Genomic DNA, 26,834 nt, shown 5'->3' on the forward strand with positions numbered 1-26,834 from the left:
ATGGTTCTCCAGAGAACTTCTATAATTTTCTGGACTCTATCCAGTTTTTAAATAATATTGCCAACTATGTAAACAACAATTAAGTATTGTCAAGTTTTTTTGTTTTTTTTTAAAATTTTTTATTTTTTCCTTTTTCTCCCCAAAGCCCCCCAGTACATAGTTGTGTATTCTTCGTTGTGGGTTCTTCTAGTTGCAGCATGTGGGACGCTGCCTCAGCGTGGTCTGACGAGCAGTGCCATGTCCGCGCCCAGGATTCGAACCAACGAAACACTGGGCCACCTGCTGCAGAGCGCGCGAACTTAACCACTCGGCCACGGGGCCAGCCGCAAGTACTGTCAAGTTTTTAATAAAGAGTCTTTTACAACATGACAGTCCAAATTATTTGTTGAATACTAACACAGATCTTTTGTTCAAAAAACTTTAAAACTTGCAGTTTTTAACTGGTTAGCATGACCAGAATTTTCTGTGTAAGTTGTAGTAACAGCTCACTGATTGGCACAGCAGTGGCACATAAAAGTGACAATAAGGAGAAGGGTGCAGAGAAAAATCCTTAGGAAACTCCAAATCTTACAAAGCGGAGGAAGAGAATCTAAAGGGAGAGAAGATTTCAAGTCTCAGCAGGAAGTGAGTGGGGTAAAAACATATTTCCCTAGAGTTAATGACTCCAGATTGCTCTAGTCTAGTTGCTAAGGTCTCATATTTACTTGGCTTAATTTTGTCTACTTTTTTTGTGAGGCTGTTAAAATGTCCACCTTGAATGACTTGTGACCTATCCTCCAGTTTTTCTTTGAGTCAGAAGGGAAATTATTATTTGTGAAGTTGTTTCACCTTATCTCATTTAATCCTCACATCAACTCTATGAAGTACTATTATGTGAAATGTACAAAAGAAGAAATGGAGGCTTGAAGAGCCCAAATAAGCTGTCCCAGATCACACAGTCATTAAGAGTGAAGGCCGAACTGAATTTGGTCTATTTGACACAAATCCAGTGCTCCTAACCCAGCAGTATTCCAGGGCTGAGCAATAAATAGAAGGTCTGCCCAGGTACTAGCAATAACAAAAGAGCAAAAGACCAATTTCAGTCAGATTTTTACCATCACCATGCACTAGCATTCTAAACAATGTCAGCTGATAAAATACTTCTCTCAACCGCTACCCAAGTACCGACCCATGCCACTGTTCTCATACATGTTAACTCCCAGAGTAATACTTTTAGATTATATGAGGCAGCAGAGTCAAAAGATCTGATATTTAAGCCAGTAAACTACTCAAAGCCAGTTTTTTTCAACTTTAAATAATTACTATGCTTATTATGTTCCAGGCATTGTGCTATGGGCTATACAGATATGATCCGATAACTCTCCCAATAACTCTGAGGTATATAATACTATCCCCAGTAATAATAACAATGGTATCTCTTTCCCCAACCATCTGATTACTGTGTGTATATATAGGACCATTTCTTGAAGGGGGCAAGCCTGGGCACTGCATGAGCAACTAGTGGCACTGTTTACATCTTGTACAGGCCTATTGGGATATGGTTAAAGACAAAGTTCAAAATCCAATTTTAATTATCTTCAGAATAAACAGCAGTGTCCTATATAGAAATCCCAACCTTCACGAAGGGCGCTAGGCTGCTACCCCAATTGCCCTACCAAAGGAAAGGGCCTGAGCATATTGATAAATAAAAGGCTACCCTAGGTGACAGGAAATAAAATTAGTCATACTTATCACATATGAAAATGTATATATGTACATACTTGCCTGATTTATGTGCACTAAAAGTACTTTGTAACTACAAAAAGCATCTAATATCCTCAGAAGAACTAGAGACTAAACAAGCTCCGAACAAGTAGTTAGCTCCAAATTTTCAAAAGCTTTCAGAAAGCAACGTAGTCCTGAGTTTTGCTCTTGAGGTAAGAAGAGATAATTAAATCAAGATGAATAGTTATTTTCTCACTGTAAATCAGTGGTCGCTAACTTAGTTAGTACTTCCTTCCAGGGCATGTTTTGAAATTTTGGGGGATCTGATCATCACAATAATGATGGGGGAGGAGATCAAGGATGCTAACAGTCCTACAGAGTGTAGGACAATCAATACAAATGAACGATTTTTCTCTTTCTCTAGGACTTTTGGATGTCCAGCACCATGTAGGTGAAATATCTGTTTATAATGATCAGAGGCCTAGAACCTAATTCCATTTTACAAGGTATTTTTCGCATAGTTTTAACAGTTACTGAATTTCCCCAAAACGCAACTACTGTGCGATTTGGGAAAGACTAGTTAATTTCGCTCAGAAATTTACCAAAATCCATATATCATTTCAGAAAATCATGTCACCAATGACAACGTTGTCCATGGTATTTAAATTACCAATTCTAGGTACAGTGTCTGTCCACTTCATTACATCTTCTTGTGTAGCTGGGCCCAAACATTTATATATTAACACATATATTATTCTAATAAAAATAACTTTATTCCTCCTTTAAAACATTATATTGATATTTTTTAAACTATGAGTCTAGTTGTTATTATGAACCTCATTTTAAGATAAAATTTAAGATATAAAGACATCAATACAAAATATAAAAAGTAATAATGAGCTTGAGAATCACTGTTGAGACTCTCAATGTCATCACATGCCCAGTATAATAAGGACTGCTAATTATAAATCAATATTTTCTGCTATATTTACATATAGTAAGAAAAACCATTAATAAAGTTCTTTTTGTCCCCCAAAACAAGTGAAAATTAATATTATGGGGGGGAAAAAAAAGGAAATAAATATTCAGTTGGAAATACTCTGGAGAATATTCTCACCTTCCATTGCAAAGTGAGTGAATTTTTGGTCCGATTGGCTATCCTTGGTGGATTAGGTACGTCAGGTTCACAGCTCAAGGTGGTAAAGCTTTCAGCTTCTGAAGGAGTTCCTTTTATAGAATTGTATTCTGCTTGGACTCTATGGTCATAAAATAAACAATTTTTACCTCGCAGAATCACTGTATCCTACCTTCAGTAGCATCACCTTTAATTACTTGCAAGTTAGTAAGGTACCCTCTAAATGTTTTATCGAGAAAAATGTGTATTAGAAGTTAAGCATGGCCCTTAAAAAGTGAAAGAAAAATAGATCAGTGGCTTTCATCTTTTTTTTTCACTGCAACCCAAAGTAAGAAATACATTTTAAATCATGACATAACCATGTCTGTGCAATATATATTTACACACACACACACAAATGTCCTGAAACAATATCCCTAACCAGGGGTAATATACAGATACTATCTATTCCATTTGATTATATTTAATTGAAAAAGTATGGACTATAACCCACAAAATTAATTTCATGATTCAATAATGGTTGCAATCCACAGTCTGAAAAATAGTAAGTTGGACAGTACTTTGGGTTGAGCCATAGGAAGTATAATTGAAGATTTAATTTAATAGTTTAATAGGAATAATCCCAACCGCAAATGCTCTTTTCAAAAATGGAGGTGACTAACTAAATGAGCCCCAGCTGGGGAGGCCCTGGTTTATAAAATTTTGATAAATTATAATAGAAGAACTGCACAGAGTAAAACAATATCTAAATCACCCCCAATTAGATGTTGTGAAATTCTAAGAGTTGTAATATCCCAAACTCTTTCCAAAACAGAATGTAGCAAAAATACACAAGTTCGAATCAATTATTTATGACTCTGTTTTGTAAAAATTTCAAAAGCTGGGACCATTTCCCAGTGCTAAATTAAATATCATAGACATATTATACATTATCACTTACATATTCATTCCAATCCCTAGGTCCTATAAACAGGGTGATTAACCCTTCAATATAACATTTGAGTTAAATGTTTTTGTTTTCTTGGGAAAGTGCTGATAATTATACCAAAAGAAAAACCAAAGTCCACAAAGTCCATGTTTTTAATCCAAAATTAATATCTAAATTATATTCTAGGCTTTTAAGGAAATGACTTAAAAAAACAACTATGCTATATCATATCAAAGCAACACACAGGAATTCCTTACTTTGCATGGTAATCTGTAGCTGGTTTCAGATCATTTAAGGTGACACTTGTTTCTTCTCCTCTGGGGGAAAAAAGGTAATATTTCATTGTCTGATAAATAAAGCATTTCCAGAGAATTTGCATGGTGTACACTACAGTCTGTGGCACTTTATGAAATGATACGGGTTCTTACTTTACCAACTATAAACATATTCAGATTCCATCAATGTGGAATTTGTGTAATTAGGATATGTGCGAAACTTAAGTATGTACCCGCATACCACTTTAAAACAAAAAGGTGTGCTAAGCAAATCAACTGTATAAATCAGAGTTTGTTTTTTGTTTGAGTGGAGTCAGGGAAGATATTTAGCTTACTGAAGAAATGGAATCATTTTCAATTATTTAAAAATCCATTTTGTACAGTTAAAATGCTAAATAACACATGTACTAATGAAAGCAAAACTACAAATTTTTACAAGGAGTCTGCCACTATTGCATTCCATTAGAAGATAACATGGAACTTTATATAAGATACTACAGTTTAACGAGTAGAGAAGAAAAAAAGTGCATCATTATTTGAAGTAAAGCATCTCCCATGCTTTACTCCCATGCTTCAAATACAACAGTACATATCTTCTTACAATAATCATTTGATACAACTATTATTTGGGTATGTAGCCAACAAACCAGCCCATTTCCTATTTCTTTCCTTTTAATCACTGTTCTCTGTTCCATTTCTTTCAGCTAAGTTTCTCTCCTCTCCACTTTATGGAGTTCTTCCCAACCCTGCCCCTCTTGCCTTCCAGCTACCCTATTGCTCAAATCAAAGCCAGTAAATCTTATGAGAAAGAAAACATGTCTCACTGATGGAAGTACACTTTAATGAACTGAACAGCTGCTGTAGCATCCTCAGAAGAGACCTTAATTAGGATAGGGTAAAGGAGGTGACTAATGTCCCTCTCGTGCTCTCTGGTCACGCTGCAAATGGAAATAAACCCTTCTTTTTAGCAGGCAGCCACATCTAACTAGAAACAGCAATTAACACAAAAAGAAACCATTACATTGATGGTCCTTTATCCCCTATTTGCCCCTTAGGTAGGTTCGTCTCTTTTAAGAAAAATGAATAAACACAAGGAAGTCCCAAAAGAGAGGAGGAGACAGGATATTTTCCATAACCTTATGTTACTAGATGATAGTCACTGGGGCAATTTGACTTTCTTTTCTTTCCGTTACTAGCTATTTTTTGAAAAAAGATACCAAGAAGGCTGATGTATACAGTGTTTTATGTTAATTATGATCATTCAAATGACTAACCATCTCCTTTACCATCTTCCTGGTGCTTAAATTATAACTAAAAATTGACTTCACTCTTTATGTTTTTTATTAGAATAAGCAACTTCAATATAAATAAGGGCAGAAAAATAATTTATTTTACAACCATCAGTCATAAATGTCACAATTTTAGCCAATGATTCTTCCTAAGGCTTCTTGGTGTATAACACTTTTGAATAAAGGAAAAAGAACTGTGGTAAGTTTTCAAAATATGATTATTAACATGTCAACGTACAAATGAGGAACAATGGTACCATATTCATTTTACAATAGGACATGAGCTTGTACATAAAAGAATTCAACCTAGCTCCTTAGAGGAGCAATACCACATTTCATGAGTTCAAAATCTAAGAGTTCTCCATTTCTGGGCCTGGCTTCTACAAACGACAATTTTATATTTATGCCTCAGGAATATGGGAATAGTGAAACATCTATTAGGCGGTCTAATGAAAAATAAAAAAGCTGAATGTGGCCAATGAAAGTGATTATTCTAAGGAAGTGTAGACGGAAATGTGTAACAGCTGGCATTTGCACTATTTACACTGAAATCGCTATCACTGGTCAATTTATAGACTCAAAATAAAAGCATGAAGAGGGAAAAAAATAGAAGAAATTACTACTAAGCTCTTAACCATTAACTTACACAATGGGAGGGAGTAAAACATAACAAATACCTACGCATATACACTTTTATATTTTCCATCTTTTCCAGTACTTGAGACCAGAATTTCATAACCATAGAGCTCTGGTACAGTAGTCTCATCTGTTTCGCCATTAATGAAGTTGGAAGGAGGTGACCAGGTAAGTATTACTGTCCTTGCCTGAATGTCAGAGGCCTGCAAAAACATAATATTCAAAAGCTCTTTGAAACAACTGTAATGTACACAATGAACAGTGAAAAATCTAATGGAATTTCAAGATCAAATAAAATCTATCTGTATCTACTTACATAAAACAGCTCACAAATAGAAACTTGTCCATTTGCAGATGAGATATAATTTGTTGCAAAAGGGCAAATGGGTGCAATAAAAGTTTAAAGACCATTCTGGGCCATTCAAAACTACTAGCGTGAATACCATATACAGTCAAAAGAGTGAACGGGAGAAAAAACCCACAAAACTCAAGAGAAAAATGAGAAAAGGATATGGACTGTCCAAAGAAATACAAATATAAATGAATAATGTGTGAAATGATGTATAACTGAATGCATAATTAAATAAATGTGAATTAAAACAAGATACCACTTTTCATCCACTGAACCGGGGAAGACTAAAAAGTTAGTAATATCTAGAGGGTTGAGGGTTTAGAGAGATGGGCACTCTCTTAAATGTGGATAGGAGTATATATCGGTACAAATCCCAATTCCTGTGTAGAGTTACTTAGGAACCAATATAGAAGTTTAAAATGTGTTTACTTTTGATCCAGGAATTCTACGTCCAGGAATTTTTTTCAGGATAATAGCTATAAACTTACATAAGTACATAAATACATGCACTTAAGAATATTCACTGTAGCATTTTTAATTATGGCAAGAAATTGGAAATACTGGCACAGCCTCTTAACACATTACACTATGCAGGTGGTTGAAAAAAGAATGAGGTAGACACATATGTGCTGACATTTAAAGATGTCCTCATATTCGTGCTACGTAACGGGGGGAAAGGGAAACTGCAAAGCAGTATATATGCTATGATTTCAGTATTAAAAAACATAAAATGCCTGCAAATATCTGAAAACGTACTGTACAAATGTACTAATTTGTACTTTTGAGGATTTTGTGTGTATGTGTGGTGGGGTGCAGGGAGAGCTGAGAGAGAAAAAAAGATGTCTTCAAAGTGTTTTATACATTTTGGATTACTGAAGTAGATTATGAGTACGTATTACTTTGAGAATCAAAGTCTAAGAAAGAGGGAAAAAAGTCGAGGGATTAGATTTAAACTTTAAATTTAAAAGATTGGTAAGAAAGGTTACCAAATTAGACTTTGACATTAATGTAAGAGCTTACTTTAAAATTATTTACACTGAACGTCTATCTTATTCTTTCTAAACATAACACAAAAAGAAACCACTAAGCACTAGGACAAGGACTGCCCCTATCTTGAATTAGGCAGAATAAACAATCTCTTCACAAGGATAACTTTTTCTCCTTTTCAAAGTTCTCAAAGCCTGAATAAATTTAGAAGACTACTACTGCATTTATTCTGCTTCTGTTAAGTCACAGGAAATATTTTTACTTAATTAACTAATATTTTACTTATTGTCATACTGTCTTTAACAGGTCTTAGTACAGTACTATGTTTTATTTATAAGGGACATAAAAATGATTTCTTGTTTTAACCAGTGTCCATCAAGCTATTAACCTGTAACTGTGCAGGTTTTTCTTTTTTTAAACACACTTACTATTAACATACACATATGTACTCCCTTTAGAGTCTCTTGATTTTATGGGATGGTCATAACTGTGGGAATAGGTAAGTGGACATTACTCTGAAGGTAAGTCAGTCAATGGCATTAACTGGCATCTACTTGATGAAGCTTACTTTATCAGGTTTGTACTCTGATGTATTCTGACTACATCATCGAAAGTATAGGCAGTGGAGACAACCTTAAGTAGGGAGCCATAAGACTTGCCACTAATTTGTTTGGTGATACTGAACTTTCAACCTTTAGGGTTCCATGTCTCACCTACAGAAATCCGTGTTGAGGGAGATGATCTCTTTACCATAATTAATCAAATACAGTATTTTAAAAAGACTTTTATTTTGGAATAAATCTAGATTTACAGAGAAGTTGGGAAGATAGCATACAGAGTTCATGTATACCTTTTACCTGCTTCTCTAATGTTAACATCTTACATAACAATGTATTATTGTCAAAACTAAGAAATGAACATTGGTAAAATATATTAACTAAGTTTTTAACTAAACTATACTTTTACCTATTAACTAAATAGACTTTTCCAGGATACTATGTTGAATTTAGCAAATACGGTTAAAAAATTAAGACACACTGCTAATTTCACCTTTTTTAGACAGCTTGTTTTTACAAAAAACTCTTGGTTCCAATTTACTCTATTAAAAACATATTTTATTACTTGCACATAAATGTTAAGGCACAAAAATGTTAATTTCACTGGGGCTGCTGTGAAAACTTCATGAGAAATGAATTTTGAACAGAATTTTAAAGGACTTGGGATGGGATATGATTCAGTAGAAAAGAAATCGGTGATTACTATTATAGGAATGAGTAATTTCTTTTTCTAAGCTTATGCTTTTAAGCTGGTTGTCCAAGGAATGTGTATAAGTGTGTATTTAAAAAATCTCCCTAGTAATTTCACTCCCATGAGAACCACAGATTAAGGCGGAAAGAGAGACAGATAAAAGACCATTAAAATAATCAGAGGAGAAAGAGGAAGACAGTCACATCTTGAAAGACAAGGGTAATAGTTCTGAAATAGTAAGTGATCAACAGTGTCAAATACTGCAGGGAGGTCAAGGAGAATGAATGTAGTCTGAATAATGCCGAAAAATGCTGTTTTCTGGTGCTAGCTGCAGACGGATTATAAAGAATTTCTTCTTGTAAACAAGAAAGAAAGGTGGACTCCCATCTAGCGGTGAAGTTCCTGTGTAAAGATGAGGTAGTAACTGTGTGTATGTGGAGGGAGCCAGGGAAGACTCCATCCTAGAAATTTATAGTGCAAGAATTGCTAAAAAGCTTGGAGTTCACTTTGGCATTGGAGAGTTAAAGGTAAAGAGAAAATCTAAGATGATATTGAGATTCAGGAAAACCTAGATGGACAGGTGTTCACTGATGGAAACACTGAAAGGAGACAGAAAATAAAAGGGATTTAATCCAATTCCTACTTCATTTTAGAGGAGCAACGGAGAAGAAAAAATAGTATGGGAAAGAAGATTAAGAATTTGATTTTCTGGATGAAGTTCCAGTTGCTGGCAAAACATACAAACGTGAGTATTCTTTAGGATGCCTCAGGAGATGTGGTTCTAGAGAAAGAGATGAATGAATATTGAGGGTTGAAAATACAGATTTGGAAATCATCTGAAATATGTCTTCTATGTCTATGAAATATGTATGCTACTTTAGAAGTAAAATTTGCTTTTATATCCATCTCACTTGATTCTTACAATTACCCTCTAAAGTAGGCAAAACAGATACAACTATCTTCACTTTTATAGAAGAAACATATTCAGAAAGGTTAAGTGACTTGTTTGAGGTCCCTGAATTAGTGACTAGGACCTGAATAATTCAGTTCTTTTCCCACTATACAATGCTTCCATCCTGAATCCACTTCTAGGCAGTAGCTGAAAATAGATATGACTATGTAAAAATACGTATGAGTATTGACAAAGACTAAATGGTGGTAGGCAAAATGCAAATAGAACTGGTTGGATTATGTAGGATATTTTAATTTTTGAGGCAGATTGTGGTGTTTGTCAGGTTGTGATCAAAACCACTCTTGAAGAAAAGCTGTCTGTCAGGTTAAATGCAGTCTACCTAGGAAGGTATTGAAAGGACAATTCTTGATCCTTGTCTGGATATGGGGATTAGGAAGTGGGAGAATTACTCAGAAGATAACTCAAAGGTTGAGCCTAGGGAAACCTGGAGTCAAATATTGGTTCCAGTGACCATAAAAAGGGAAAGGAAAGGGATAATAATTCTGAAAGTAAAAAGGTAGTGAGTAAAAGCTAAGACACATCTAATTTTAAGCATTATTAAAACAAAGATGTCAGTAGATTTTGACAGAAAGGAGACTAGGAACAATTTCAAAGAGGCCCAATGATAAGACAAAGACTTCTAGCACAGTTAATTATTTCCAGCATATGAGGAGGTACAATACCATTCTACTCCATTTCATGGAAGAAGAAACAGAGTTGGAAAGGCTGAGTGACTTGTCCCAGGTCACTCAACCCGAGTCTGCAGCTGAGGCTGAGACTAGCACCATGTTCTCCCCCACACACTGCACTTGAGTCACACGAGTGAGCTTTTCTTCTTCTTTTTTGGTTCCTCACATGTGCCACATCAGTGCTTTTCAAATGCTGGTTTCTCTGTTTGCAAAACTGTCCCTACACTTCCCCCCATGGACAGTGCCCAACCATTACCCTCTTCTTTACGTTTCAGTTCAATCATCCTCCCTTAGGGAAATTTCTTTGACATCTCTGTCAAGGTCTAGTTTTCGTACTATTATATATTCTAATAGCACTAGATCTCTTTGTTCTGGCACTTCAAAGATACAATTTTATGTTTATTACATGATGCTTACTCTACTAACCCAGGTTCTGAGGGCAGGGGCCATGCCTGCCCTCTGTTTGCCATTCTATCTCTACTTTCTGGCACAGCATCTGGCATTTTGTAAATGGTCAAATGTTTATGGAATGATTAAGTGAACGAATACATTTAATTTGGTGCTCTAAATGAACAAGAGCATGCAAAAGCAGCCACACATGCAAAAACAAGCAAAAACCCTGACCTGTATACTTCACAGCTCACAAGTAATTTAATAAAAGAGGCATAGTTACTCAAATTGTTAAAAACAAACTAAAACAAACCAAAGCAAAACAAAACCATCAGCATTACTTTATGTTTTATGACACAGGGCTTATTATTTTACTAAATTACATCTTCCTCATAGTATTGGGCAAGAAATTCTGAAAAGAATTGTTTCATGCTTTACTTTAGGTGACTGAGAAATTATACTTTTTTTTTTTTTTTGCTGAGGAAGGTTAGCCCTGAGCTAACATCTGTGCCCATCTTCCTCTACTTTATATATGGATTGCTGCCACAGTTTGGCTGATGAGTGGTGTAGGTCTGCAGGATATGAACCTGTGAACCTGGGTAGCCAAAGTGGAGTGCGCCAACCTTAACCACTATGCCACGGGGCCAGCTGCCCAAAATTATACTTTTAATATTATATACTACAACAAGTAAATGCTGCTAGTATTAGCTATTACGTCATTCAAATATTAATTCTATTAAGGCAACCACCAAAGTCCTTTTCTAGTAAATCTAGTGATATACATTTGCATATACACAGATCTTTGAAGGTGACTGACTGAATTTCAATCCAGCTTTAATACTACTTATTAAATCTACTCTTGCTTCAGTTTCCTCATCTTTAAAACAGGGAAAAGAGTACACAACAGGTGGTGTAGGAATTAAAGAAAATAACGCATATATGGATTCAAAGCACTTTCAACAGAGTTCGACATTAATAAACTTGTTAGCTATTATTAGAAAATAATTCTGTATATGTTTACATTAATTTACATACATACGCTCAATTCTTAAGAGAAAGCAAAGTAGAATGAAAGAAAACTAGAGCATTCAAATGTATTATTTAGGATTGTCAGAAAAAGCAGGACCACAGTAGCATATTCAAAGAGCCATTGGCTTACCCGAACTTCCTAAAAAAGGGTAAAAGGAAAAGGTAAGCCTTTGTGGAGAAGGTGTTAAGAGTAACAACTTTTTAAATCTGTTTTCATACAAAAAATAGAGCAAAGCATTTTTCAGGTAATTTAGCACAAAATATTTCACCATGGATTTTTTTGGGGGGAAGAGGTAGAGCTTTTTGTTTTGTAAACCAAGAAACACTGTTATCAGTGTTTAATAAATGGCCTTATCCTGGCTGAAAAAGCCCTACTGTCTACTTCTGCTATCACATTGCGTACTACTCTCTCCTCCATTTCACTACACTCTAGTGATAATGGTTCTTCCCATCTGGCAAACTTGCATGCTTATTCCTGCTCTTCCTCTCCCATTCCTTCCAACTTTTGTACCTTTTCTAACTCTTCAGAGGCTCAGAGAAAGTTTTCCTGATTGGTCTGTTTAACGCAACCCCCCTCTCCTCAGTAACTCATTCATTACATCACCCTATTTCTCTAACAGCACTTTTTACTATCACATCTGATTTTGTTTATATATTTGTTATTTATTTCGTGGCATATAGTAAGGGCTCAATACATATTTTGATTGGTTATCAGGATGTGAATAAATACTCTGATTGACTGAACAAATAACTAAGTAGCTCCTAAAAGAATAATGTAATGACACAGAAAGATTGCTAAGTCATAGCACAGTAAGTGAAAAATGCTTGTCACAGAACAACAGGGTAGAGTATAATTCCTTTTTCATAAAAAGACAAAGGTAAAAACTTATATTTTGATGAATGGACACATACAAATGAACCAAAATAGGACTAGAAAGAAACTCAAACTGTTAGGCATGATTAAATTGGAGGAGTGGGTAAAGGAGATTTATTTCTAGTCTCTATATATTTATGTGTTACTTACATTTTACCCTAAGAGTTCACATAGTAAAAATAAAACATTTGGGATTCAATCTTAATCACTGGCACTTCTGTTAGCTTACTTTTAAAATGGAGTGAATTATAGCTCTTAAAAAACCAGAGAAAGAAAAAGACTAATCTGAATAACTCCTGTGATACGTTTCCTTCTAGTCTTCTCCTAACTTTTTCTAGTCTTTTCTTTATAAGGTTGTAATCACAGTGTCCAAATAATTTGATCTCCAGCATTTTCCCTACAAAAGGATCTTTGCATGTTCTTGCAGTCTTGAAAACCATATTTTAAATGGCTATATCATTCTGTTCAGTAAAAATAGCCCAATTCATCTATGCATTCCTTTGTTTTATTTTTGTTAGTATTAATGCTGAAAACATTTTTGTTTGTGTAGCTTTTTATTGAGAAATGGGACCTCACAGTTTCAGAGAAATTTAATTTATATTCCTTCTGAATGCTAGTAAAGAATTCTTTGGGGTCTTAATGGGTTTAAAAAATTCAATTTGTATGAGCACTTTACTTAATATTAATTTTTGTCATATCTGATGTGAATGTTTTCCTATCAGGATGGTAACCTTTGTTTAGGCTATTTTAAAAATATGCAGACAATTTTAGGTAGCCAGTTCTGCTGCCAAATCTGTTCCTGATTTTCTGACTTCTTCTACTACATCTACACTTACAAAGGGTTGGGGAAGATTAACTTTCTTCTGTAGTTTAACTTTTTTTTAATCTGAAGTCAATAGGATATATTGTATTGGAAATCATACAAATAGGTTTTTAAAAAACTGATAATCAGGGGCTGGCCTGGTGGTGCAGTGGTTAAGTTTGTGCTCTCCGCTTTGGTGGCCTGGGGTTCATGGGTGTGGATCCTGGGCGCAGACCTACACAATTCTCATCAAGCCATGCCGTGGCAGCGTTCCACATACAAAATAGAGCAACAATTTTCTTCAAGCAAAAAGAGGAAGACTGGCAACAGATGTTAGCTCAGTGCCAATCTTCCTCACCAAAAAAAAAAAAAAAAAAAAGTTCATCATCAGTTGTACCCACATTATTTATTAGATCTTTGCCTGTCCCAATGATTTTCAATGTCATTTAGCATACATTAAATCCCTGTTTAAAAAATGAATTTTTCACTGAACATTGTTTCACAGATGAATGTATCTCTCCCCCATGTCAGATCTGTAGTGATCCATTATTGACCTCACATTCCTTATATATTAAGTTTTAAGAAAGGTCTGAATAAAAATATACCAAATCCTATGAATATACTAAACATAAATGTCAAGAAAATACATGTGATACTTACCACTGGTTTGATAATGTTGGAAAGAAGTGCTTCAAAAGCTTTAGTTTCTTCATCTTTCTCTTAAAAAAAAAAAATTGAATATTAAAAAAACGAATTTAAATGCAATCATTTCTCTCCCTCCACAATACGCCTTCTGAAACTAGGTTGGTATTTGAGATTCTGTTTCAGTTTCTATTTCCATTTTAACTATGATTACTAAATACAATCCCACTATATATATCTGAACCAGTCACTAAGTTTTTCTTATAGAAAGTATATTTTTATTCATAGTTATAAAAAATACTCTCTGGAAAGTTCTCTTTTCCAATCTCATACCTCACAATGACAAGTTAACTGAGTGTTGTTTCATGACACGCCTTAATTGTGGTTTCCAAAATAGGAATATAATTGACTTGACCATAACTTATAGCCACCTCCACTGATATATCTGAAACTTCAGCTTAACTATTCTGAAACATCAAGTGCTGAAAAATAATGATCAGGAGGTCTCAAGAATATGGGAGAACATTTTTGTAGCTGTTAATATACAAGCCACTAAAGCATTAAAATTTGCTGGTGGGGAATGAAAATTTTAAAAAGCAATAAAGGAAGTGGTGCTCCGACTTCATATGGTAGAAGTGACAGGTTAGGAGAAGGATCCAAGGAAAACATGGGGATTTTAAGAGAAAAGAACTTTTGAAGAAAAGAATGGAGAGTACTCTATCCTTACTATAGAGTATATAGATAAACTGGTGAATGACATAACTAGTGCTATCAGAGACTTACATACAAAGAAGTTGGCAGAAACAGATTTTCATAAAAACCAGCATAGCCTTATCAAAGGCCCAGAAAGAGAAGAAAAGGAATCTGGATGAACTTTATCTGAGTTTTCCTATCAGACAGAAATTTTTCTTGGTTAGTAAAATTTATGATATAAATCAAATTACTAATTGAGCTTTCCCAATCTGTAAAAAGAAGTATCCTAGTAACACTTAGGTTCTAAATTTTTTCCCTCACATTTAGGAAGTATTAGGCTATTAATCTATTGTTTATCTGGAGCATGATGAAACGACTGATACACTTTTAGTAGGTTAAATAATGATGAAAAGTACAAGTAAGAATAGTCGAGTATTTAATAGTTACCTTCTAGCTCTGTATCAATTTGTGCACCTCCTTTCCCTCTCCCTGACTTGCTCTTCACTGATCCTGTGTTTATACCACCAGCATTCTGCCCTTTTGTAAGTCCATTATGCTCATTTATGGGAGAAGGGCATTTCTGGGGCGATGATGGGGGACTGCTCATTTTATCTTTCTGTGTTCCTTGGCGATCCTTTAATTTTTTCTGCAAACGTTCATAGGTTTTACTAGATCTTTCATCTCTAAAGTTGGACCTTCCATGTGTAGAGTGAGCATCTAGGAAGAAATAAAAAATAAAAAACATTTGAAAAAGATCATTTTCTCCAAATACATTTATGGCATGAGAAAAGAACAGGAAATACATTTATCAATTTTGCAAAACAAAGCTATTTCTGTGTCTCCACCAACTGACAAGTAAGCTTTGTCACTTCATTATAATTATATATATCTCAAATAAATTTACAGAGACATTTCTTTCCTTCATCTTTCCCCAATTAACTATTAATCTCCACAGAAACAGCCTGGTGGTGTGCTATGATCATCATAGGTGGGGAGTAAGGCCTGAACTGAGCTGTGTATAGTTCTTTTTCTCTCATTCTTCTGTAGCTGTTACTTTTGGCATTTCTTTCAGTTTCAACATATAAAATAGGTAAAAAGAAAACTACCACCTGCCTAAATTCCCTTATGACTCAAAAAAACAAATCACCACTAAAAACTAAAGTTTTCGCAGTTAGCCAAAAAAAGGGAAAAGGAATAGGATTGTTTACTAATAACAGAACCTAGGTACAAAGTATTATATCTTTGGATATTCTAAACTCAAGGTTGTGATTCAGAAGAATATATTCATTCTAATAAAAGCCACACAGCAATATAATAAAAATCAACACATTCAATAAATATTGTTAAATCAATTGTCTGCAGATTTTATTTTTATTTTAAATTTAAAATCTGTAATGAGAAAAATTTTTAAAAGAAAAGTCTCAAAAATTTCAGCAAAGTTTTATCAGTACTTTAAGAAAATCAGTATAATATTCTTGAAATGAGTATGTACAATAAGATTAGAAAAAAACCCAGAAATTTTGGATATCTACATGTAAAAGAGTGAGTTTGCATACCTTCCTCAGACCATATACAAAAATTAACTCAAAATGAGTCAAAGACCTAAACGTAGGGACTGGAACTATAAAACTCAGAAAAGGAAACAAGTGTAAATCTGCATGATCTGGATTAGATGAGTTTCTTAGATGTGACACCAAAAGCACAAAGAAAAAATAAATTGGACTGTATGAAAATTTTTCTTTTCTGCATCAAAGGATATCCTATCAAGAAAGTAAAAAGATAGGGGAGAAAATATCTGCAAATCATATATTGATAAGGGACTTGTATCCAGAATATATAAAAACTCTCACAATTCAAAAGTAAAAAGATAAAAATAGCCCAATTAAAAAATGTGTGAAAGATCTGAATAGACATCTCTCCAAAGAAGATATACAAATGGCCAATAAGCAAATAAAAAGATGCTCGGGGCCGGCCCAGTGGCGCAGCGGTTAAGTTCGCATGTTCCGCTTCTCAGCGGCCCGGGGTTTGCTGGTTCAGATCCTGGGTGTGGACATGGTACCACTTGGCACGCCATGCTGTGGTAGGCGTCCCACATACAAAGTAGAGGAAAATGAGCACGGATGTTAGCTCAGGGTCAGGCTTCCTCAGCAAAAAAAGAGGAGGACTGGCAGTAGTTAGCTTAGGGCTAATCTTCCTCAAAAAAAAAGAAAAAGAAAAAAAGATGCTCAACATTAGTAGTTATTAGGGACAAGAAATCAAAACAATAATGAGATAAAACTTCACACTCACCAGGATGGCTAGAATCAAGACAGATAATAACAAATATTGGCAAGAATATGGAGAAACTAGAACCCTCATACACTGCTGGTGGGAATGTAAAATAATGCAGTTACTACGGCAAACAGTTATAAGTTCCTCAAAAAGTTAAATATAGAATTACCTTATGACCTAGCAATTCTACTCTTGGGTATATATCCAGAAGTGAAACATATGTCTACACAAAAACTTGTACACAAATTTCAAGCATCATTATTCTTAATAAACAAAAAGTGGAAACAACCAAAATGGCCACCAATTAATGAATAAACAAAATTATATCCACATAATTTAATATTTTTCAGCCATAAAAAGGAATGAAGATACTGATCATGCTACAACCTTGAAATAAGCCTTGAAAATAATATGCTAAATGAAAAAAGTTAGAGACAAAAGACCACATATTGTATGAACATCTACATTGAATATACATTTATATGAAACGTCTAGAATAGGCAAATCCATAGAAACAGAAAGTAGATTAGGAGATGAGGGAATTGGGATTGACTGTTAATAGGCACAAAGTTTCTTTCTGGGATGATAGAAATGTTCTGGAATTAGTGATAGTGAATATAATATCTAGTGATTATACTCACAACCCAAAATATACTAAAAAATTATACACTTTAAAATGGTGAATTTTGTTATGTGAATTATATCTCATTAAAAAAGAAAAAAACCATAGGAACTGTAGTTAGTTCATGCTTTTTAAACAGTTATCCAAACATTTTTATATTTGATTTATTACTCAATATAAATAAAATAATAAAGCAACCATGGGGGAAAAATAAAGAATTTGTTATAGTAGAAAGAGTAGGAACTTTATTATCAAATAGATCCAAGTTACTTTCAGAAATTACTTAACATTTCTTAGCCTCAGTTTCTTCATCTGTATTTTGCAGGATTTTCTTAAGGATTAAGTGAGATAATACATGTATAAGCATAGTGTCCAGCAAAGTTCAGGCTTAATAATGGTAGTTGTTGACAGTGAAAAGTTGGATTAGATCCCATTTTGGGAATCCATACAAAATGTGCAAGGAAAAGGGGTCAGGGAGGAAACTAATGGTTACAAAACTATCGTCAGTTTTTAGGATCCAGTGGTAGATTCCTTGGCTTATAACCTCAAATACATGACTCTTGTCTTCCATCAATGAGTAGCTAGTCTTTAGACTTGTACCCTTTGTAGATTTGTAGGCTTCACTTTCCTTGACATCACTGTAAATTACAGCTATGTATTCTAATGCATATCCCCTCTGAATAACAATGGGTTTTAATAATGCAAAACAGAAGTAACTGTAATATCCAGTTTTCTCTTATAATCTTCTCAAATACATTCCTAAAAACTAAATCATGAGGGCTGGCCCTGTGGCCTACTGGTTAAGTTCAGCGTGCTCTAGTTCAGCGGCCCAGGTTCAGTTCCCAGGTGCAGTACCTACACCACTTGTTGATGGCCATGCTGTGACAGGGACCCACATACAAAATAGAGAGAGACTGGCATAGGTGTTAGCTCAGGGCAAATCTTCCTCAGCAAAAAAACAAAACAAAACAAAACACAACTAAGTCATAGTTAGCAGTAAAAAAAAAAAAAATAGAAGGAAGAGATTGACTTGTAGTATAAACTCTTGCTACTCAAAAGTGTGATCACTGGACCACTGCATGAGGCTCACCTGGAGTTTGCTAGAAATGCAGAAACCCAAACTCCACCCAGACCTATGGAATCAATATGCATTACTTGGGCAATAGAAATAAGTCTGAAAATATGTATGATATATGACATAATATATATAATACATCTACTTCTTACAGGCTGTGCTGCATAATTTAAATTTTGTATTTAGAGTTCTTTCTTCTATAAATTTACTAAGTATAAATGACAGGTACTGCTTAGCACAAGGGAAACAGTGATGCATAAAACATTCAGTTCTTAGAGGTTTTACAGTCAAATAAAAAAGATATACAAATAAACCCCCAAAAATCAAATTGTGTTAAGTTCTGTGAAAGAAATCAAAAGGTTTTAGTGCAAGAGACTGATACGGTAAGGTCACTGATGTTCTCTCTGAAAGCTGAAATCTAAAGGGAAAAAAAAGGAGCCTGCTACGGAAAAGGGTGAAGAGCATTTCTGGTAGAGAGAACACCATGTGCAGAGGCATTGAGGCAAGAAAGAACTTTGAGGTTTTGAAAAACTAAAGAGGGGATGGGGTGGGAATAAGTGGGACAAGGCAGTCAGAAGCTATAGGAAAGGGCCTTGTCTGGGGCAGTGGTTTGCAACCAGGGCCAATTTTGGCCCCTAGGGGTCACGTGGCAACGTCTGGAGATATTTTTAGTTGCGACAGCTGAGTGAGGATGAGGGAGAGGGTTGGAGTTGTGTGCTACTGGTATCTAGTGAGTAGAGGGCAGAGATTGTGCTAAACATCCTATAATGCATAGTTCTGTCCTCCACAACAAAGACTTATCCACCCCCAAACATCAAGAGTACTGAGGAAAGGTTTAGGATTTTATTCTAAACGCAACAAGAAGTCACTGAAATATTTTAAAAATAATAGGAGAATGGCCTGATTTATATTTTAAAATGATTACCCTGGCTGAGCCTGGATGGCTGGAGACAAGAATGACAGCAGAAAATCAACTGGAAGGCTGCTTTTGCGGTTGTCCTGACGAGAGCTGATGGTGGACTAGATTTGAGTAGCAGTGGAGAAAAAGAAGACAAATTTGGGAAACTTCTGAAAATAAAACATATCAATTGATGTGGAGATTGTAGGAGGAAGAATCAAATTTGACCACCTGGTTTTCACTTGAGCAAACTGAGTGGACAGCGGTACCATCTATCAAGATGAAGATGACAGAGAAAATCAAGTTCTGTAATTTAGATTTATGTTTTAGAAATGCTATAACTGAAATTCATGAGGCATTTAAGTGGCGTTATCAAGAATGCAGTTAGAAATATAAGTCTGGGGCTCAGAGGAGAAGTTTTGGCTGGAGATACAAATTTGAGAGCTGTTAGTATATACACAGTATTTTAAACACATAGGAAAGAATAAGATTACTATTTTTTCAATCCCTTTCAGAACCTAGCAACTCTGGTTAGTGGCATCATAGCGTTCAGGATTTAACAATGGCATGATTATTCCTGGCTGAAAACTTTCCTCAGAGCCTAGATGGTTGGACAGAGGAGAAGATCTCTTGTTTGAACATGTCCCCACTAAATACTGCTGCAGGATATCAGTTACTTCCCTTCTTTTATTTTTCTCTTTACTCATCTGCCTTGATGGGAGATCATGAGGAGGAAACATTTAACATGGTGCTTGAGTAATAACAAATGATTGTGATAATTGTTACCGTTTTATTGTTTCTTTTATGTAATATGATCAGAACAATATGATCCAAGCAAAGAACAGCCAACTCCATAAAACAGAAATATTTTTAGACGTCTTACCTACATCTCCATATACTTGTGAAGACTGATACTGGGGCATATATTGTGTTGTCATGTCTCCAGCTGCAGTTACTGGTGAGTACATATGGCGCGGTGGAGGGGGCATCATGGTTGGGACAGGAATGAAACCCGGGAGAGGAGGATGTGGAGAACGGTGTATGACTGTGTGACCACCAGGATGAAACTCTGGTGCCTGAGGAACCACAACAACTCTTCGAACACCATTGTCTTCAATAACCTACAAAATGAACATCAGTTAAAAGTTTCTTCCATGGGATGTAAACAATATTTTCGAAATATGTTAGAGTAAGAATTTTTACACCACTAGAAGTTAATTAAGAAATTTTACAGAATCAACATGAAAAAATTTTATTAAATACATTAAGTATATACGAATTAACATTGAACAACAAGAAGTAGTTTTCTTTTTTTGTGGTGAGGAAGATTGGCCCTGAGCTAACATCTGTTGCCAATCTTCCTTTTTCTTTCCTCCCCAAAGCCCCAGAACATAGTTGCATATCCTAGTTGTAAGTCCTTCCAGTTCTTCTATGTGGGATGCCACCACAACACAGCTTGATGAGCAGTGTGTAGGTCCACACCTAGGATCCAAACTGGTGAACTCCAGGCCACCAAAGCAGAGTGCACAAACTTAACCACTATGCCACTGGGCTGGCCCCTTGAAGAAGTAGTTTTTGTTACACAGTGCAATATAAATCTTAAAATACTGATGAGACTAGCTAAATAATAATAATAATATAAACAATAAGCTATGATATTAGGAATTTATTCCATGTGCTACATGCATTTAGTGATGTAGTAAAAATGAAGGGAGACTCAAGGGAATTTTTGGTGGACATAATAGAGCCAGGAATTGATTTTCTTTTCCAAATTATGTGTGCGGAGGTAGGGAAACAAGTTGTGAAATAGAAATTGGGGAAAAAACTGGAGCCAGACTCCTAAGATCAATCATATATTGAATGTAGGTACAAAACTACCACCACCAGGGCAGTTTTAACAGTTGAAGATTATTTCAAGAGAGAGAAACATCTAACAACATATTAACTCCCAGTTAAGAAAAATATCTCTGTCTTTGAGTCTTAGAAATTATTTTTTTGTGAGGAAGATTGTGCCTGAGCTAACATCTGTGCCAATCTTCCTCTATTTTATATGTGGGATGCCACCACAGCATGGCTTGATGAGCTGTGTGTAGGTCTGTGCATGGGATCTGAACCTGGGAACCCTGAGCTGCCAAAGTAGAGTTGGTAAACTTAACTATTACGCCACTGGGCCAGCCCCAGAAATTACATATTTTTTAAGAGGGGTTACACTGTGGGAAAGGATTTTTAAAATGACAGATTTATTCCCTTTGAACCTCATTGGAGCTGCAAGGACATACAGGAAAGCCTAAAAGGATATAAAATTTCACCCCAAAATTAGAAACTCTCTACTAAAATAGGGCCCTTCCCCTTTTAGACTTAAATGATTACTATCAGGGTACAATAAATGGCTAACAATACTTTCCCTAAGGAAATAGAAAACGATTAAAACGTGAATTGTTAACCAAAAGGCAAATACTGATATTTTCAGGAAGGACAAGTTTTGCTATGCTTAAGAATAACAAGCTTTGTATATGAACATATACAAACTTGGTAGGTATATTAGAAAACACATTTATTTGGGTACAGATAAGCCTAACTCACAAATAATTACTGCTTTAGAAAGAATAGAGTTGCTACTAAACAGCTTATTAAACTATCTTTATCTGCTGTTGGGAGTGTGAGGTGACTTGTCTGTAATATAGGACTAGAAGACCAAATGAATTCACTATTTTTTGGGGTTTTTTTTGTGAGGAAGATTGTCCCTGAGCTAACATCTGTGCCAATCTTCCTCTATTTTGTATGTGGGATGCCACCACAGCACCGCTTAAAGAGTGGTGCATGGGTCTGCACCTGGGATCTGAACCTGTGAACCCTGGGCCGCTAAAGTGGAGCACATGAACTTAACCACTATGCCACCAGGCCAGCCCCGAATTCACTGTTTTTTATATTCTAGCTCAAGAACTACAATTCCTTGCTTCCAGCGAAATGGATGTCTCATATCCCACCTTTCTTCCTATTTTACTCGGTTCTGAATTCAAGCCTCAGACAAGTGCATATGATTAGAGGAAACAAAATCATATCAGCAACTACAGCCAAAAAGAATCTGGAAACTGTTTATAGCTTTTCAGCCTCTAACCTATAGACAGCGACATTAGAAAGAATTTAAGAATGGATTTTGAGTGAGCCAAACCACAGTGTACATCACAATATACAACTCACTTTTATCAGCTCTCCGACTCACAAATCTTAAACGATCCTCCATTTTTGATAGGATTATAGTCCACACTCTTTGACCTGGCATTCAATCTGGTTCCAACCTACTTTCCTAGCTGTATCTTTCTACTATATCAAATTCTGAACCCTTAACTCCAGTCAGGCTACTATACTAAAAAACCTATCTTCATACTGAATTTCTGCATCTCGTACTTTTGTTTATGCCATCTCTCTTCTTCACTTTGCTTCCCCTTTATAATCATGTGAATCCTATCTATCCTTCTAAATCTAGCTTTATGTTCTCCACTCATTTAAAAAAAATTTGTTTCTGACTAAAACAAAGACATTGGTAATTTAGGAGAGAAAAAAATTAGACTGTGTGGGAGCACACATACTAATGGATAGATAAACACAACAACAAAAGTAAATTATTTAGCATGTTGCAAAGTGACAACTACTATGGAAAAAAAAAAAAGAGCAAGTAAAGGGGATTAAAACTATAGTGGGAGGGGGACAGCTTGCAATATAAAATAGAGTGATCAGGATAGGCTTTATTGACAAAATGAAATTTGAGCAGAGACTTGAAGGAAATGAAAGAATTAGCCATGCACAAATATGGAAGAATGTTCTGGGCAAAGGAACAGTTAGAACAAAGCCCCTAAGGTAGAAGTGGCTAGAAGGAAGCCAGAGGGACTGATGAGTAAAAAGGAGGAGGAACAATAGAAGCAGATGAGGTCAAAGAGATAAACAGGTGGACAGGTCAGGTAGGGCCATATAAGCTATTACGGACTTGGACTTCAGCATTTTACTCTCAGTGAAATGGGGAACCGTCACAGAGTTTTGGGCAGAAGAGTGATAAGCCAGTGGTTCCCAGTCAGGGGTGATTTTGTCCCCATGAGGACATTTGGCAGTATCTGGAGACATTTTTGGTTGTCACAACTTGGGGTGGTAGGGTACAACTGGCATGTAGTGGGGTATAGGTCAGAGATGCTACTAATTACCTTACAACACAGGCAAGAAATCCTGATATAACCTTATGTTTAATAGGATTACTCTGGCTGCTGAGTTGAGAATAGATTGTAGGGCAAGGGCAAAAACCGGGAACTCGGTTCAGGAAGCTATTGTAGTAATCCAGGCAAGTAATGGTGGTGGCTTGGACCAGGGAGGTAGCAGTGGAGGTGCTAAGAAGTGGTCCATATTCTGCATATATTTAAAGGCAGAACAACAAGATTAGCTGATAATTCCACCAGAGAAGCAAGAGAAAGAAGTTATGGAAGGATGGTGTTCCATCAACTGTGATGGGAAAGGCTGTAGGATACAACAAGTTATTTTGGGGGAAAAGATTTGGAGTTTTAGGTTTTGGACATATGAGTTTGGTCAGTCTATCAGACATCTAAGTGGAAATGTCAAGTAGGCAGTTAGATATACTCATCTGCAGTTCTGGAAAGATTGAGAAAGGACAACCGAGTAAGGTAGGAAGAAAACCAAGAGTGTGTGGAGTCTGAGAGTTTAGTGAAGTGTATCAAAGAGGAAGGGTTAACTTTGTCAAATGCTGCTGACTGGGTAAGTAAGACGAAGACTGAGAACTGACCACTGGACTTAGCAATGTGGAAGTCATTGTGACCTTCATGAGAGCAGTTTTGGTGTAATCATAGGGGCAAAGTCTGACTGGAGGGCGTTAAAGGAAAAAATGGGGAGGAGAATTAGAGCTAATAGCACAATTTTGGGAAGTTTTCCTGCAGAGGAGAATATGGAAATAGGGTAGTGGCTGGTAGTAGTGGAGTCAAGAACTTCTTTTTATTTGTTCTTGTTTTTAGTGAGAGCAATTACAACATGTCAATATGCTAATGAGAATGATCCATCAGAGTAAAAAATTGATGATGTCGAAGAGAGAGAAGAAAAATGTTAGAGAATATCCTTGAGCAGGCTAAAGGGGATGGGATTCAGGACTCCAGTGGGGGCACTGGGTCTAGACAGGGGCAGGAAAGTTTGTCTTGGTTATGGATGAAAAAGATGAGTTGAAAAAGAAGAGATGACAAGGCAGAGCATACAATTCCAGATGCTGGTCGAGGTGTGGGGCTAGGAGTCTGTGGAAGGTTTCCTTATACTGCTGTCCACTCACTCTTTCCTGGGCACCATGATCTCAGTGATCTCTCCCTCTTATTATTTCTATGGCATTTATTCTGTATCACTTGTTTGGTATTTATAACACTAGTATTTGTTAATGTTTCAAATGCATATGTCTTACTCTATAACTTAACTGTAAATTCCTCAAGGGACGTGTGTTAACTATTTAATCCTCATAACAATGCTAGAAATAGGTACTACTATTATCTCCATTTTCAGATGGGGAAACTCAGGCATAGAGATGTTAAATAACTTGCTAAAGTCATACAGGTAGTAAATGGAGGAGCTAGTATTTAACTCAGGCAATGTGGGTTCAATTCCATGTTCTTATCCACTTTGTGGGCATAGAATCCATAGGTACCTGTCTTATAGTTTCTTTTTTTATTTTACAACACAAATGTAATCTCACTCACTGGTTAAAAAAGAAATGGCCAAATTACTTATAAAAACTACTTTTCTGCTGAAAAAGAACATTTAAAATACAGAGATAAGCTGGGGGGAACAGAGAATGGGTAGTTATTCTTTACTAGGTACAGCATTTCAGTTTTGCAAGATGAAGGGAGTTCTGTGGGTGGATGGTAGTGCAACGGTGAAGGTACTTAATGCCACTGAACTGTACATTTAAAGTGGTTATGATGGTAAATATTTTGTTATGTGTATTTTATCACAAATTTAAAAAAAAAGCTAAGATGCAGATGGGAAAAAGAAAAAAAAAAAAGCAGCAAAGAGCCAGACCAGGACCAAGAGAGTACAGACAACTCCATCACTTCAAGTAACCATCTAAGTAGCCAATATCTTTAAGGCGAGGCCAGAGATCTCCAAACTATCTGTGCTAAGTGCAGCTGCTGAGAAATGGCCAACCATGCAGACATCGATTTTTACACCAAGAGGGTACATCAGTGGTGATGATTAAGATAAAATCAACAAGTTGTGAAAAGGAAAAAAGATAAAATATAACCTAAATTAGTTTATGTTAATAAAAATTAAAACAAAGATAAGACAACAAAATATAACTAAATAGAGCTATCAGCACATTCTGACCACCTAACCACATATGCCATGCAATTCCTAATTAGGCGAAGCTCTGGTTTCTTTCCTTTATTGAACACAGACCTAATTGAGAGGGGCTTCAGGAAAGGAGGCTTACTATCTGACATTTTATAGTCATGCACTGCATAACAATGTTTCGGTTGAGGCCAGACAGCATTTACAATGGTGGTCCCATAAGGTTAGTACCATATGGTCTAGGTGTATAGTAGGCTATACCAGCTACGTTTGTGTAAGCACACTCTGTGATGTTGGCTCAATGATCAAATTGCCTAATGATGTATTTCTCAGAATGCGTTCCTCTTGTTAAGTGACACATGACTATATCGTGTGTCTTCTCCACCAGAATATATCTTCCATGATAAAAATCTGTTCTGTTTTATCATTTTCTTCCCAATACCTGGAACAGTACAGCTAGCATACGGCAGATGATCAAAAAAAGTATTTACTGAATGAATGATATGACCAGAAAAAAAAACGTATTCTGTTAGGTCTACTAGAATGCCACATTTCTTTCCCCCTCTTAACACCACCAAGTAATCTGAGTTCTGTGACTTCCTCAATTCCTACAATCCTTGCTTCCCCTCTACTTTTACCAAACTACTTCTATGGCCTCACCCTGAACCCAGAGCTACTCCAGCTTTAAGCTACTAAACAATAATATAGGTATTTTTGATCATTCGTTCAACAGATATTTCATATATCTAGCTATACATAAGTGACTACAACCTTTCTCTCTAGCTCTTATTATAATTCTTCATCCTTATCTAAACACCTAAGTTCTTTTATCTTCCAATATCTTACACTGCTGCACATCTTTTTTGGCTATTCTCCCCAGAAGAGACAGAGAAGATTGAAATCAGACTGGTTTGTAGCATCTTTGAAAAATTTACTGACCTCATTGTTGCGTGCTGACATAAAGGCAAAGTGAAATACCAAGTGCAGCTCAAAGGAGTAATCAGAAACTTTCCCTG

The 26,834-nt window shown here is 35.7% G+C and overlaps 1 protein-coding gene across 5 annotated transcripts in view; it reads right to left on the bottom strand.

Moving 5' to 3' along the window:
- Window positions 1–26,834, bottom strand: part of FNDC3A (fibronectin type III domain containing 3A) — a 201,173-nt gene that overhangs the window by 34,756 nt on the left and 139,583 nt on the right. For all 5 annotated transcript variants that reach the window (XM_070239704.1, XM_023621583.2, XM_070239705.1 and 2 more), the window contains 6 exons: window positions 20,375–20,612; window positions 15,073–15,342; window positions 13,951–14,009; window positions 6,013–6,170; window positions 4,025–4,084; window positions 2,822–2,960 (listed from right to left, as the gene is read on the bottom strand). In XM_070239704.1, coding sequence (XP_070095805.1) covers window positions 2,822–2,960; window positions 4,025–4,084; window positions 6,013–6,170; window positions 13,951–14,009; window positions 15,073–15,342; window positions 20,375–20,612 — 924 coding nt within the window. The remainder of the gene's footprint in view (window positions 1–2,821; window positions 2,961–4,024; window positions 4,085–6,012; window positions 6,171–13,950; window positions 14,010–15,072; window positions 15,343–20,374; window positions 20,613–26,834) is intronic.

Source organism: Equus caballus, chromosome 17 (genome assembly GCF_041296265.1).
Source record: "Equus caballus isolate H_3958 breed thoroughbred chromosome 17, TB-T2T, whole genome shotgun sequence".
Taxonomy (NCBI): domain Eukaryota; kingdom Metazoa; phylum Chordata; class Mammalia; order Perissodactyla; family Equidae; genus Equus; species Equus caballus.